The 14,857-nt window shown below is 33.6% G+C and overlaps 1 protein-coding gene across 5 annotated transcripts in view; it reads right to left on the bottom strand.

Moving 5' to 3' along the window:
• LOC145660465 (uncharacterized) overlaps window positions 1–14,857 on the bottom strand; it is a 146,643-nt gene that overhangs the window by 70,380 nt on the left and 61,406 nt on the right. For all 5 annotated transcript variants that reach the window (XM_081725524.1, XM_081725526.1, XM_081725523.1 and 2 more), the window contains exons 12-15: window positions 13,715–13,860; window positions 13,348–13,471; window positions 9,377–9,556; window positions 5,704–5,808 (exon numbers count right to left, since the gene is read on the bottom strand). In XM_081725524.1, the coding sequence (XP_081581650.1) occupies window positions 5,704–5,808; window positions 9,377–9,556; window positions 13,348–13,471; window positions 13,715–13,860 (555 nt within the window). The remainder of the gene's footprint in view (window positions 1–5,703; window positions 5,809–9,376; window positions 9,557–13,347; window positions 13,472–13,714; window positions 13,861–14,857) is intronic.

The raw sequence follows: 14,857 nt of genomic DNA on the forward strand, positions 1-14,857 counted from the left end.
ACTTTTTGTTTCTTATGTAATAGTTATTTAAACAGCAGAAGGAAAAAAAACATAATTTAGCTACAAATATATATGTAAATAAATAAGTTATTACTCGTTATTTTAATAGGAATTCACGTTTTCTGTCAACCATATTGAAATGAAATGTGATGGAATCTTTACTCGGTTAGAGTGGTAAAATGTAAAAATGGTGTGCAAACAAATGATAAAGTAATGCTGTGCATTAACTTACAAAATAAATAATAATATATTTTTATTGGTATCAGGAAATTAAGGAATCAAGTATAATAATAATAATAATAATAATAATAATAATAATAATAATAAAGCCGCGAATTTAAACTCGACCACTAAGCCCCTAAAACTGTCTCATGTTACTCGCCTTACCATAATGCTCTGGCATGCTTCATGAAAACTTCGCCGTGATATGTCATTAAATTTACCTATGCATACACATTTCTAATTATACTCTTCTTTCTTTCCTACTTATACAGTGTACCGTTAAGTTAAATATGAATTTTCAATAACACTTTAATCTTCACCTAACTTTGTTTCCTAAACTCAATATCATCCTACTTTCACGGTTAACTCTAATGTGACAACTGGTGAGTACACTACCTGAAGCACCACGACACACATATCTAAAATTATTAATGTATCCTGACGAATATGTAGGGAAGAATGCTAAAGCATCTACTGCTCTTACATCTTTTGTTGTGAATAAACTACTGTTCCATGCATTCGTGGAACTCAGTTCACTTCTTCAAACACAAGATATGTTAACGAGATTTTTTTTTTTTTTGAAAGCTGCTTTTCCTTTTTCTTTCTATCTTTTTATTATCGAAAACTGCTAAAAGAATAATGAACATATTCCTAAAATATAAATAATGTCTCGTCCTTCCAAGAATGTTTAAAGATAATCGACTACACTCATTGCTGAATTTGAAAACTCCACAAGAGTTCATGAAGTCATGTGTAAATGAAAATACACCAACTTGAAAAAAAAAATAAGGATTATCATCGTTTAATTGCCTAATATACAAAAATAAAAGCGATCTTGTGTGTGATCAAATCACAGGAAAATTGCTAAAACGTGTGAAATTAACATTAGAATATAGTTATCATTATCACCTACCTCGAGGTTGGATTTCATCATATTACTTAAGTAAAATCATATATTAAAAAAGAAGCACGGTAGAGGTAAATTTTGCGAAAAACGAAACTGAATACCTTTCCTTAAATACATACATACATACACACATAAATACATTACATCAATACATTACATATATACATACATACAGTACATTCATACATTACAGACATACATATACACGTTACATAAATGCATACATTACATTACATTCATAAATACATTACATATATACATTACATTCATACATTATATACATACATCACATTCATACATACATACATACATAACATACATTACATTCATACATTACATGTACATACATACATTACAAACACACATTACTACATTACATATATACATCACATTCATACATTACATGTACATACATACAGACATACATTACATTCATTCATTCATAGGTTACATTCACACATTACATTCATATATTCAGGGTTGAAAAAAAAGTTTAAAAAAAGAACGTTTTTTATGTTTAAAACGTTTTTAACGTTTAAAACAAGGTACTTTGTTTTAAACAAAAAACACGTTTAAAATGTTAATTTTGTTTAATAATCTAAATAGGCATATATATTCCATTTTTACACGCTCACAGGTATTGCTTGCCATCTATATTCAACCGTTAGATCAAATTTCGGGAACTTCCCTAATCTCGATCCGTCCACATGTTCAATTCCGGAGAAAGAAATCGGGATTTTCAAGATTTCTGTTCACTGAATATGTAGTTTCTTTGTGTTACGTTCTACTGGTCGTCTGCATTCTTAATCTTTAAACGCCCATTGATGCAACTGCTGTATCAGAGCTTTAAACCTCAATGGCTCAGTCCTTAATTAAGGCTGGAAGATGGTTTTGGAACCAATTTATTCCTGAAGGATGCAGCTTTCCGCCGGTGTACATTTTATCTATGTGGGGGTGCCACATGGCGGTGGGAAGAGGTTAAATATCGTGTTCTTTTCTTTCTTTTTAAACGGTTTTTTTGGGAGCCATTCCCCCTCTTGGGGGATAGATTCATTAAAAATGGTACGTGAAGCAAAGGAGTAGGCCACTACATGGTAACATCGTATATTTGTACTTCTTGCTTATATGGGGGAGCAGGGAGGGGGCAAAGTTAGTAAATTTTTGGAGTTTCAGTTTTTTTGACATAAATTACATTTATTTTTACAACAAACATCAATAGCTCAGCCCCTAATTAAGCTAAAAAGATGATTTGGTACCAAAGTACTCCTGAGGAATGAAGCCTTCCGCTAGTATGCATTTTATTAGGGATGGGCACGAGTAGAGCTAAAACTCGACTTGACTCGAAACTCGAAGCAAATTCGAGTCGAGTTTTGAGTCGAGTCAAAGATAATTTTCTCGAGTCGAGTTTCGAGTGAAGTCACTGTTTTGAGGTCGAGTCGAGTTTGATAAACGGCTCGCTCGTTTTAACTCGTTTTGAAATTATGGCCTGATTGGACTGGAAAGCGAAAGTCATAAAAAATGTAAGCAGTAATATGGAACATTTTTAGTGTTACTCAGAAGATGGGACACTGCTCGCATCTCGCCTCGTCTCGATTAACAAGACAACTATGGATTTTTGTAACGAGACAGCCTCAAATGTGAGCACCCATGTAAACACCGGTATATACGGTAGTCCTTACCACCAAGGCTGAGACCTGCACGATCAAACTTTTGAGCCGAAGCAGAAGCCCAACCCAGGTAGTGATGTTAACTGGCTCAGTTCGATTCAACTGAGGAGCAGCTCGAGCCGCCTCGGTTGAGATAAGGCACCTACTCGGCTCAGGTGAGCTATCGGCTCGAGCCGGCTCGGTTGGGTGAGCTGTTGGCTCGGTTCGATAGTGAATGAGCTGTGAGCCGAGCCGCTAGAGCCGTTGAGAACCCGAGCCGAGCAGGTTTGAACATGTTTGGCCGACGCAGTCTAACTTTTAACGATTTTTGGTTCGAGCCTGGATACTTGCTCCTCCGGAACAGTACCTCGTTAACGATGTCCTTGCCTCCCTGACTTCACCTTTTCCGAGGTCAGCAGTCAACTAGTTTATAATTTTAGATACAAAACGCCTATCTTTCATGTTTATACACGCTGGTGTTATAATAATAAGTTGTAGTCATAGTAAGTATCATTGATAATAATTATATTGTCTATGTAGGATACTTGAAGAAAGTACTTGAAACCACACACAGCATTTGGCTCGATTTTGCTCGACTCGACTCGAAACTCGAAACGGAGAAAATTTTTCGAGCCGAGTTCTCGAGTTAAGTTCAATGATGTCGGTTTCGAGTCGAGTCGAGTTTCAAGGAATACTCGCTCGAACTCGCTCATGCACATCCCTACATTTTAGGTATGTAGGGGGTATTTATGTACGGCCGAGAGAGGGAGGATTAAGTTCGTTTTTTAAATTTTTCATCAGATTTTGGAGGCCATTCCTCCCCCTTTGTGGTACATCTACAAAAATTAGTATGTGAAGCAATGAAGTAGTTCTCTACATAATAGTAACCTGTATATGTACTTTTGTTTATAGACGAAGAGGGGGTCAAATTTGGCTAATTTACATTTAGTTTCAGAACGGTTCCATGTAAGGCAAGACATATTTTACTGAAGTGGTCTACAAGCATAATTCTTGTTCGTATACATGATTTGTGCAGCAAAAATGATTTGCATATGGACGTGGTACTGTCGTGGGGGAGGGGAGAGAATGTCTAATTCAATGAATATTTTTCTGCGCATTTTTTAATACTTCCTACATGAAACGAATTCATTACGCAATGGCAGCAATGGCTACCATTTCTTATATTATTGTCACAAGTATGTGGCCTACACATTAGCATCATTTTGTCAGCGCAGGTGACTGCAAGAGTTGCCAGGGCCCCGCAAAGTCAATATTTTCATATTTTTTAATGATTTTATGTCTGTTCGTTTCTACAAATACGGCGGGAATTTCACGAATGTTACCTCGTTGGAATCTGTGGTCTATAAGCTTTCCAACTGTGTATAAATCATGACTCTGTGATAATTAGGAGGGTCACCAGAGCCCCGAACGTGAGAGTCTATCATTTTGTTAAAATCCCCGGCGGGCGTCTAAAGGTTAATTGTGTTGTTATGCCGTAGACACTAATCATTGTTAGCTGTCCATGTTGCAGATAGAGATATATCTTGAAAACTGTTTAGTTAAAAAATGTCATTTGCTCCTTGTAGGCTAGTCACTGCTCTTTTCTATGAGTTGTATTGTATTTGTCAGAGTATTTCTTCTAGTTTATGATGTGAGAACTGTTCATTATTATGGAAATGATAGTGACCAAAAAATACTCAAGTTTTGAATTTATGAATTTGGATCTTAGAATAGTGTATAGTGTGTTTAACCTAAGTTATTCTTGAAAATTAAATGTTCAAATATTTCACTTGAATTTCTGTTGGTTTAGTTATACGCACATTGATGTACAGAATTTCGTTCAGTAATTGCGGTTATAATAAGAATATAACTCTGCTTGTAATTTACTCCATGCACAAATCCTGCGGAGGATGAGTTGTTTGTTAGAAAATTAAATTAGCTTCTTCAATCTGATATTTTAGTTGTTTTAAACATGTCTAAACACCATAAAAAAAAAAAAAAAAAAACACGTTTAAAACAATTTGTTTAAAAGTTTAAAAACAAACTGAATAAAACAACAGCCCTCGTTTAAAACATGTTTGTTTTAAACCCTGCATATATTACATACATACATAACATACATCATTATATACATACATTGATACATACATACATTCATACCTATATACATACATTACACACATACATTATATACATTCATTCATTCATCCATTGAAAGTGTTATTGTCTGTTGTTTTTGATCGCATCACGTATAAATCACTGAACAGCTTGAGATGAATTTTTGAACACATTTAATAACTATCTCAAGCTAGATGTTTTATCATGTAACTGATTCAAGGGCGTATCCTAAGGGAGGTAAAGGGCATCAAAATTTCTGCCACGAACAGAGTATCTTATAAGCCCCTTAAGACGACGAAACTCTATAAATAAATTTGTTATTAAAAATAGGGGGACACGTGGTCTAGCATTCCCAAAATTCCAGGGGAGGGGAGCACAGGGATGTTCAAAATTTAGCCGAACCAGACTATCTTTCGAGTATTTATCATTATTCTTTAATTGAAATGCGTATCCTAATGAAAGGAAAAGGTTCAGATATTTTCCAAATACCTATTCTCCCTAAGGGAAGAACGAGCATTTCAGCTAGTTGTTAAATAAAAGTAAAACACATTTTGATAAGTTCCACTGATAATCATACATATATCATACAGGAACACTTCGTATTCAGAATTTCATATAGGAGTTGTTTCAGTAAGAAGAGGAACGAATAACAATTGTCGTGTTATAATGATTTTTCATTAATTTAATTCTTATTTTTAATCATTCAATTAAAAAAAAAAACCTCCTCTTCACTAATCTTGTTTCCATTGATTCCCAGAATACGTTTGTTTACGAAAAAGAGATAAAGAACTACACTAACTCATAAGTTACCTTTTTGCTTGATTCCTTTTTCTTTTTCTTTCTGTGATGCTTTTCGTTTTTCTTGCCTTTTGATCCTTTACCTCGGGAGTGTCTTTCCTTTTCACTGCTCTTTCTCTGAAGAAAATAATAATAATTTTTATTATTATCGAAGCAAGCATAAACAAACCTGTACCATTAGACTCTATACATTTGTATATATATATATATATATATATATATATATATGTCTATTTTTGATGACAACTTTCCTAAAATTTATTCAATGTTAACGAAACTTTACTTTAACTTGTACTTTTCTTCAAGCTTATCAAATAAGCCTTTCTTTATGTTTAACGTCCCATGTTCTACCGAGGCTGAAGCAGATGGTGATGATGATAATAATTGAAATAGTGGAATGAAGAAAGTGGGAGGATACAGGAAAACCCCGAGAGAACTCACACACACACACACGGAGTTTGTTCATTAAGCTCACGTGGTGCGACCTTGGACTGAACCAAGGATCCCACGCACTTTACTACTTAGCCACCCGTGATTTGAGGTTGGAAACAGAAAAGGAAATCAACACTGTCTGTTACATCATAACAGAAAAACGGCTCAACCGTTCGAAATGAATTTTTGGACATAGTACCTACCTTAAATTCGGTTTCTATCATGTCACCTTTATTAAAATGTGTATCCTACGGAGAGAAGGGCATTTAATCTTATCAAAAAAAGAAAGCATCGCAGGAGCCCTCAAGTTCGGGAGATGAAACTCAGTCTACAAACTCATCATTAAAACTAAGCGGACAAATGTCGCAGCGTTTTCGAGAATACTGCTTTTAAGGGGAAACATTCTATAATTTCTTTCTCAATATATAGAAATGACATCGAGATTGTTTGTCTTATCATGACCGGAAAACGGCTGAACCATTTGAAATTAATATTTGAACATGGTTAACAGTTGGTTTGGGCCGGATTTTTATCATGCTACCATCATTAAGATGCTTCTCCTGAGAGAGGAGAGCGGATTAAAACGTATGCCAAAAATAAGAGTATCCCACGAGTCTCTCACGTTAGGGAGACGAAACTTAGTTTGTAAACTCGTTATTAAAAATAAATGGTCATGTGCTAAATCTTTTCTAAAATTCCGCTTCTAGGAAAAAGGAGTAATTCTTAAAATATCATAAATTCCTAACTTACTGTACATTCATAAAATGCAAAGTGAGGAAATGTTTGAATCATTTAAATGAATTTTTGAACGTAAGGGATTGAAATGTGTATCTGAGTGGGAAAAGAGTTAAAATTTTTCACAAAAATAACGGCAGTTTCATTTCAAGTGCGTTTTTTTAAACATAGTTAATACTTGGAGCGAGTGAAATTCTCTTCATTTCACTTTAATTCAAACAGTTATCCTAAGGAGATAAAGGGAGTTTGAATATACCTTTCAAATATTTTGCATACTCGTAATCCTATTCTTCCCGTGCGAAGAATGGTCATTTCAGCTAGTCAAAAATTAGGAGAAAATTCAACTTCATGTTTTGAAGTTTGTGCATATACGTAATGTGATGGTGTGAAGAAAGGACTAAAACGGGGTAAAGTCTATCTAATGTTCCTAGTTCGCAAAATTTATTCGATTTTGGTGTCAATTTTCCTTAAGGCTTTTTAATCATCCTTACTCCCTGGATTAAAGGAGCAAGAAACGGTGAATTCAGCCATATTCTGCAAGTTTCCGAATATAGATATGATTTTCTACGATAACTATCACAAAAAATACTCGCTTTTCATGCAACATGGCGTGTGTTTTCCTTGAAGCTTCCCAAGCATTCCCATTGCTTAGGTAGAAATCGGTCAAGGAGGATAATTTAGTCTCCTATCAATTTTAAAAATGCGCTTTACGACGAATTTCGTGAGAATTTTTCAATTTTCAATAAAACTAATATTATTCTGTTTGGAATTTACAAGTTACCTCCATTGTTTGGCGCTGAAATCATTGAGAGGCAAGACATGAATTCACTCCTACATTCAAAATATGTTTAATGACAACTCTCGTGAAAACTAACCGACTCCCAAAACATAGCGTATGGTTTCTTTCACGCTTCTAAATGACTATAACTGACGATCAGTCATGGTTAGAAGGGTGATTTGGCACGCGCTTTTTTGGAGGTTTAAGAGTTACTCCTCGTTGAAATTGAAATCTGTCAATGATACGGTCTAGAAGTCTCCAAGTTAAAAGAAAGGAAAGAAAAAAATCATTTGCTCGTTTAAACCAAATTTATTAAGGCGAACGTACGCCAGTTCTGTCGTTCGCCCAACATGTATTTGTATGTCTATTCCAACATTATTTCTGTAAACTTCATTCGATTTTAATGAAACTTGGTGTGTGCTTTCTTTGAGGCATTAGAAATAATTCTGTTGTTCGGAATTGAAATTCGTGAAGAATAAGATGGTAAGATCAACTCCCGAGTTAAGAATTTGCACATATTAAAAAAAAATCAAAAAGATAAATAATTTTTCAGGTAACTTCTACAAAATTTATTTAATTTCTGTGTAATATAGCGTATATTTGCTTTAAGGTTTTTCCCACTGCTTGAGGCTGAAATCTGCAAAGAATAAGCAGATAAAAGGGAATAAACAAATTACCACTTGGAGGTTTCCGGATATGAATAATCTCATAACAAAACAATTTTAATCGTAACTTATAACGATATTGTGTATTTTTAATATCATTACTTGTATTCTTAACATCTTTACTTGTATTTACGGGCAATACGTGTTATTAAAATATGCACAAGCTAGGTAAAAGAAGAAGAAGAAACTATAAAAAGAAATAGAATTAATTTCTTTCTGATATTGTGATTGATGTTCTGTTAATAAAGTAATCTGACGAAATGTGTTATTGGTCGTCATAGCAACGAGAGATATAAGATATAATATAAGGATCCATCTTGTATAATCTACATGTATGTTATTTAAAAGGTGTAAATGTTTCCTTCCTTACGTATTATAATAAAAGTTAATATCAAGATGGAGTGTTAAAGTAAATTTTGGTAAATTAGTAGACTAGATGTTAAGACATATTCGAACTGTGGGCTATAGTGTAACGCTATATATAAAAATATATAAAAAATACGTTACAAACTTTCGTAAAAATTAATTCATATTGACGGAATATATCGTATTCAATCATCCCCGCTGTTTGAGATTGAAATCGGCCAAGAATAAGGGAATGAGTTTACACTACATTAAAAGATATGTTCCACGTGTATTTCTTAAGTTATACGATTTTCATGACACATAACATGTGTTTCTTTTCAGGTTGAAGTTAGCCCCCAGTTGAAGTTATTATTTTTTTCTTTCTTTTTTCAAGTACCCTCTCTTCCGGTATATATTCAAAATGAGGATAGACGTTTCGAAAATATGAAGAAGACTATTCAAACTCTTAACAAACTTAACTATTCAAACTCTTAACAACGAACTCTTAAGAACTTAAAGACAGGACGTGTAATACAGAGCTTTCCAAAGTGACAAAAATGTTGCGAGGTATGTATCATCAAATAACGAACTAATTTTAGGAAATTCTGGTCAAATATAATTGAAATTATACTTGGTTGTTTATAGGCCATATATCGTAAATTTTTTATATCACCATGAGATTAATTATTTTTAATTAATTATTTTTATTAATTAATTATTTTTTATTTACCTTTCTTAATTTCTTTGTTTTCAAGAAATCGTCTAATTTATTCTCTGCACCAGGAAATAGCTGAAAATCAGGTAAGTTATCACGATGAATAGGGTCAGGCTTCAGATCTTCTTCAGGTTCACTTGAAAATTCACCCTCAACGTCATCACTTAGAATATATGGTGCTCGTGGTACGATAGGCTGAAATATTAAACGAAGTTAGTGTAACACTTTACATATACACAAAGTAAATCAGTCGTTAAAATAATACGGTATATTATACAGAGATTGATTTTTTAAAACACAAAATTGTCGTATGAGTTGAATTTTAAACCCACGCTAGTTTTAAGCCCGAGGCCTCTTGAACCAAACATAACTCACACGTATCTTTACTCTGCGAGCCACGTGGTGCACATACGACACACGCTACCACGCTGTAACATTCATGGGTAATTTCCTCGTCAAAACCCTGCTAATTACTCGTGAAAATCTTAATTTAAAAAAAAAAAAAAAGTTTTTTTCAAGAAAGGTCGTTTTGTTCTCGAAGAACCAATCTACTTATACAAATAAATAAAATAAGATGTGTCTCTCTCATCCAGTTTTCGTATAGAAATGATTCATTTAGAGCCACCAAATTTTGTGAATAGATCTTCATTCGATCTAATCGCGCACGAAGCCTTTTCTAGAGGAATTGGCGAGGGGCTACAATTCATGCATGTTTCTGATTGTTTCTAAGAATGCTTACATGTATGCAACCAAGAACTACATACTTGTTGTACAGGCTTACATAACACAATAAAAGAAAGATGTTGCTCTTCGTTATTTCTTTATTTCACTCCTTTACTTTAAGGTATTTTGTATGAACCTTATCCTGCCCGTGTAAAGAAAGGCATTTTAGCTATTTTTTTATAACCAAATACCGTGCTTTTTTTCTATCTGGTGTGGCAGTAAATGTTTCAAAGGTGGCAAGTAATTATTAACTAAAAAATAGAATAAAATAACTTACCCAATTGCCATTTTCTCATTTATGTTCTTATTATACATAATAAGACATACATAAAGTACATACTTTCTAGATCCTTCCATTTGATATCTCACACAAAATGTTTCAGTGACATTAGAAGTTTAAGTTTGACATATTAAATTTTACATGACACCATCTACCCAACGCTTCACTGCGAGACTACGATGTAAGTTGCCTATCGACACCGCGTTTGTCAAATTCGATCACGCATTTTAACTTCAATGCGAGAATACGGAAATGTATCAATATACATACAAGTGGAAGCCTACCTCTTACCTTCGCAGTAGTAGAGTAAATACACACCGTTATCGGCACTGACATACTGATATTTAAAAATAGTGTATACACAAGGCAGTCTGAATTTAAACATCAAAAATCAATTATAACTTGTTCACAAAACAACAGTTGCTAAACCACCAGCAATAAAAGAAGAAGAAACTGAAGTTATAGTTAGAGCATATGAGATTTCTAGAGAACCATGTTTTTTTTTATGCACATGGTAATATGAATCACAGGATCACAACATTTTTTTTTTATTATTATTTTAAAAATGTTCACTATCAGCGGGATTACTTAAAATAAATAAATAAATAAAGTACTAACACATTGAACAGAACGGAAGGTTCAAACTTAAGTAATACTTGGAACGTATTATTACTACAATTTTAATATTAACTTTAAAGATAAATTCTTAAAGCCGTGAGCTCCTCTGGTAGGGTATTCAAATTGTTAAAGCCATATTCAAAAAGCATTCGTTCGGCTAATTTTGTTATCCACCGATGTCGCTGAGGTTTAGGAACTTTAATTATTACATTATGCCTTGCGCTGAAACAATTCGAACTATTAGAAGCATTCAATGTAAAACTATAATTTACAAGGGTGTCCAGCAGTAATTTATATTAGTTGAACTCTGAAACTGAAAGACTAATTTTGACCTCCCCCTTAGCCTATGCTAACATTTCTTCCTTGTTTTTCTTTTGTTGTTGTACCCAGATAATTTCCCCATTCTTTTCCATACCAATGTTTCGAACGGTTCCAGTCACCTCTCAAACATATTTTTCTTCATAAAAGCTACTTTTGCCATACTTTTCTTTCTTTTTAATTTAATGTCCCATGATCATGCTCCGAGAACCCCGAAAACCCCATATACACCACAAAGCTTACTTGATGCGAGCTGTGATCGAACCAGAGATTCCACACACCAAGGATAACCAATTTACTACTGAGTTATTGCAGTCACATTTGCCATTTATATCCTTGCTTTTACTTATAGTTCTTGTTTAGCTATTCACTAATGATGCTACTTAGAATTTGCCTCCTATTCTATTTTCCCCTTTCCAGCTCCACTTCTTCATTGACACAGAGCTCTATTCGTTTCTAATCATCATTGTCTTAATCTTTTTAACTTTTATCTTCCAGTCACATTTTTCATAGTCTACCTAAAATTTTATAATATTCTGTAAATTTTCATTTTAGATTTTGTTATACGGGCCATATCATTTACAAACAACTACATTTAAAATTTCTATCTCCTACCGATTCCGCTTTCAATACATGAATCCCCTCTTAACTATTTCTACCAAGTAGATATTGAATAATGTTGATGAAATGAAACAATAGAAGAAAATTTACACATTTTGGATGTATTTTTGGCTCACCAAAGCTTGTTAATATGTATGTTAGGTTTACGGATGGCTCAGTGTTTTCTTTTAAATTTTGAACCATTGTTGGGGTCAGAGGTTATACAACGCTCTCGTTTCCTTGAATGTGTAATCTTTGGGATCGGCAGTCAAATTCTGTTTATTTGACACGTATTATTTTGTAAAAAGGAAAAAGAAAAGACGAACTAAGAAGAATGAATTCTTCCTTCCTCATTACTTCTTTTTCCTCTTCTTCTTTTTTTTCACAATTTTTCCCATACCAACGAAATGTACATGTGCAGCCATATCATCGTTATCCATAGCATATTTGTGAATTGTATGACCTTTTGTTGAAGTATTCATTCAAATAATATTCATGTTTTATTAGTAGTCTCTGTGATGAGATAGAAGGAAAACTCTATGTGAATCTCACGTGTGTGAATCTCACGTACTTACAAAACAGGCATATAATTGCAAATGCGTTGAAATGGTCCTGAAGTCCGATTCCCAGGTTTGAAAATAACTGATCATCTAGAAATCTCTATCAGGTAGGTAGTTGGAGTACTGTAATTCTACAGAAATGGAAGATATAGGAGAGGACAGATAGGATGACAATATTCAATGCGGCTGAGGAATGACGAAACATTTGTCTCTCGTATGCTTTTTCTCTTCATTTTTCTTTACACTCCAACGACAATCCTTTCAGTTCGACCTAGGTGCCACTGACTTTAACTTTTTCCCCTACTTTAAAGAAGAACATTGTTGGACACCCTTATCTGGCATGTCATGATGTCAAAACCGCTATCTCAGAGCGGCTACGAGAACTTGACGCGGATTTCTGTGTAACTGGTATGGAAAATCTCATCTACTGTTGTAACAAGTGCTTAAACAAAAAGGGTGATTACATCGAGGACTAGTGTTGAGGGGCCTCCATCAGGTGTGTTGATCTTCTAGCTATGTCTCAAATACGCCATAATAGATTTTGCAATCTTTTTTCCGAGTCATTCCTCGTATATACGACACACGTTACGGAATGAGCATGACTGGAAGTAATACATCATACAAACCCGCAAGCACAAGAAAGAAAAGAAAAGAAAAAAAGAATAGGGTGAATTTTTATAGAAGCTCATGAGAAACTTATAAAGGTAATTTAAAGTGACATTTTATTCAGTATGAACCTGGACTGACGGAATTATTTAGCACAAATTTACAGTTACTTGCAAATAAACGATATGTGTACAAATAGGAAAGATTGGCTTTGGATATTTCAGGCAATGAACACCATCAAACTACAATATACTGCAAAAATAATTACTTAGGCAACTTACCTGAATAACATCTGAAGCTAATTTCACTCCAATAATTTTACCATCAAGTACATGATGTTTTATGGCCGCAGCAGCAGTTGCCATATACGAACTTGAAAATACAACGAACCCAAAAGAGTGAGTCCTACGGGAAAAAAAATCAATATACCAGTTAAAAGAAAACAAAAGAGATCGAATTACATAGAAGGCACAGATTTATTTAAAAGTCGCCCGACAATGTACTAACAATCAGAAAAATATAGCAAATGACCAATATATATATATATATATATATATATATATATATATATATATATATATATATATATATATATATGAATGAGCAATCAAAATCTTTTTTACTACTGAAAACAAAACAGATATATACCTGATTGGGTCGGACTGAACCTCCAGAGACACGTACTCTACAGTACCCCATTTCTCAAAGTAACTTCGAATAGAATTCTGGGTTGTGTTGCCACTCAATCCACTGATAAACAGTTTCCTCGAAAATTCATCTTCTTTGCTCTCTTTCTGTTGGAAGAAAATCAATTTTCAATGTAAAATATCTAACTAATACCAGTACAATTTTAATTTCTTGTTTTACAATCCTGCAATTCCTTAACTTCACGCTACATTTTCAGACTATCTTTGATATTTTTTTTTTTTTTTTTTTTTTTTTTTTTTTTTTTTTTAAATCTAATGAAGACATTAAAATTAACACAATGATACCTCAGGACCTTTAACAAAAACGAAAGGTTTTACTCACATAATGTGTCCAACTACTGTGTTAATCTGATGATAATTTCGACAACTGTTCTCTACATCAAACAAAAAAATATCTTCGACCTTAAAAGTTGACGTCTTCTTTCTACATTTTAATTTTTTGTTGTTATTGTAAATGTATACGATTTTATCCTTAAAAATCCTGTAACATACAATCAACTAATTTTACATTATCAGTGTCAATTCAGAAGAGCTAGAAATAAAAGATAGAATCCTTTCATTTACAAACCACAATTGTTATTAAAATAATCACGGGGCCACGCTCAGAATACTCCTTTCCTAGTAGGCGTTGCCATATCCTGTGTTTCGGTAATAATTTGGTGGTAAAGTACTATTTACACTTTTGGTGCAGAGGAGTTAGTTCTAGAAGCGACAGGAACTGTTATCTGTTCTAAGAGCGGCCGATTCATTTACATTGAGATGATGGAAGATATAATTCCCTCTCGTAAAATATGTTTGCCTCTGGAGTTATTAGCATCCGAACAACCTTGCTATGAAAAATGTACGTGCCAACGATACTGTTCGTCAAATATATTTCCCTCTACTGTGAGTGCAAATAAAACTTATGTTAATTTTGAGTTAGATTTGACATAAAACATATCAATTAACTTAACGAGGCAATAGGGATATTTCCATGAAAAGTATATTCCTATGTAATTCGTTATTGAAAATCCAATTGTAATATCTCTCTTTCTTCAAAAGCTCTGCTTTCTGTACTTAATTTAATTCAAATCTAATTACTCAC

The sequence above is a fragment of the Thermobia domestica genome, chromosome 9 (genome assembly GCF_964235325.1).
Source record: "Thermobia domestica chromosome 9, izTheDome1.hap1.1, whole genome shotgun sequence".
In the NCBI taxonomy this organism is placed as follows: domain Eukaryota; kingdom Metazoa; phylum Arthropoda; class Insecta; order Zygentoma; family Lepismatidae; genus Thermobia; species Thermobia domestica.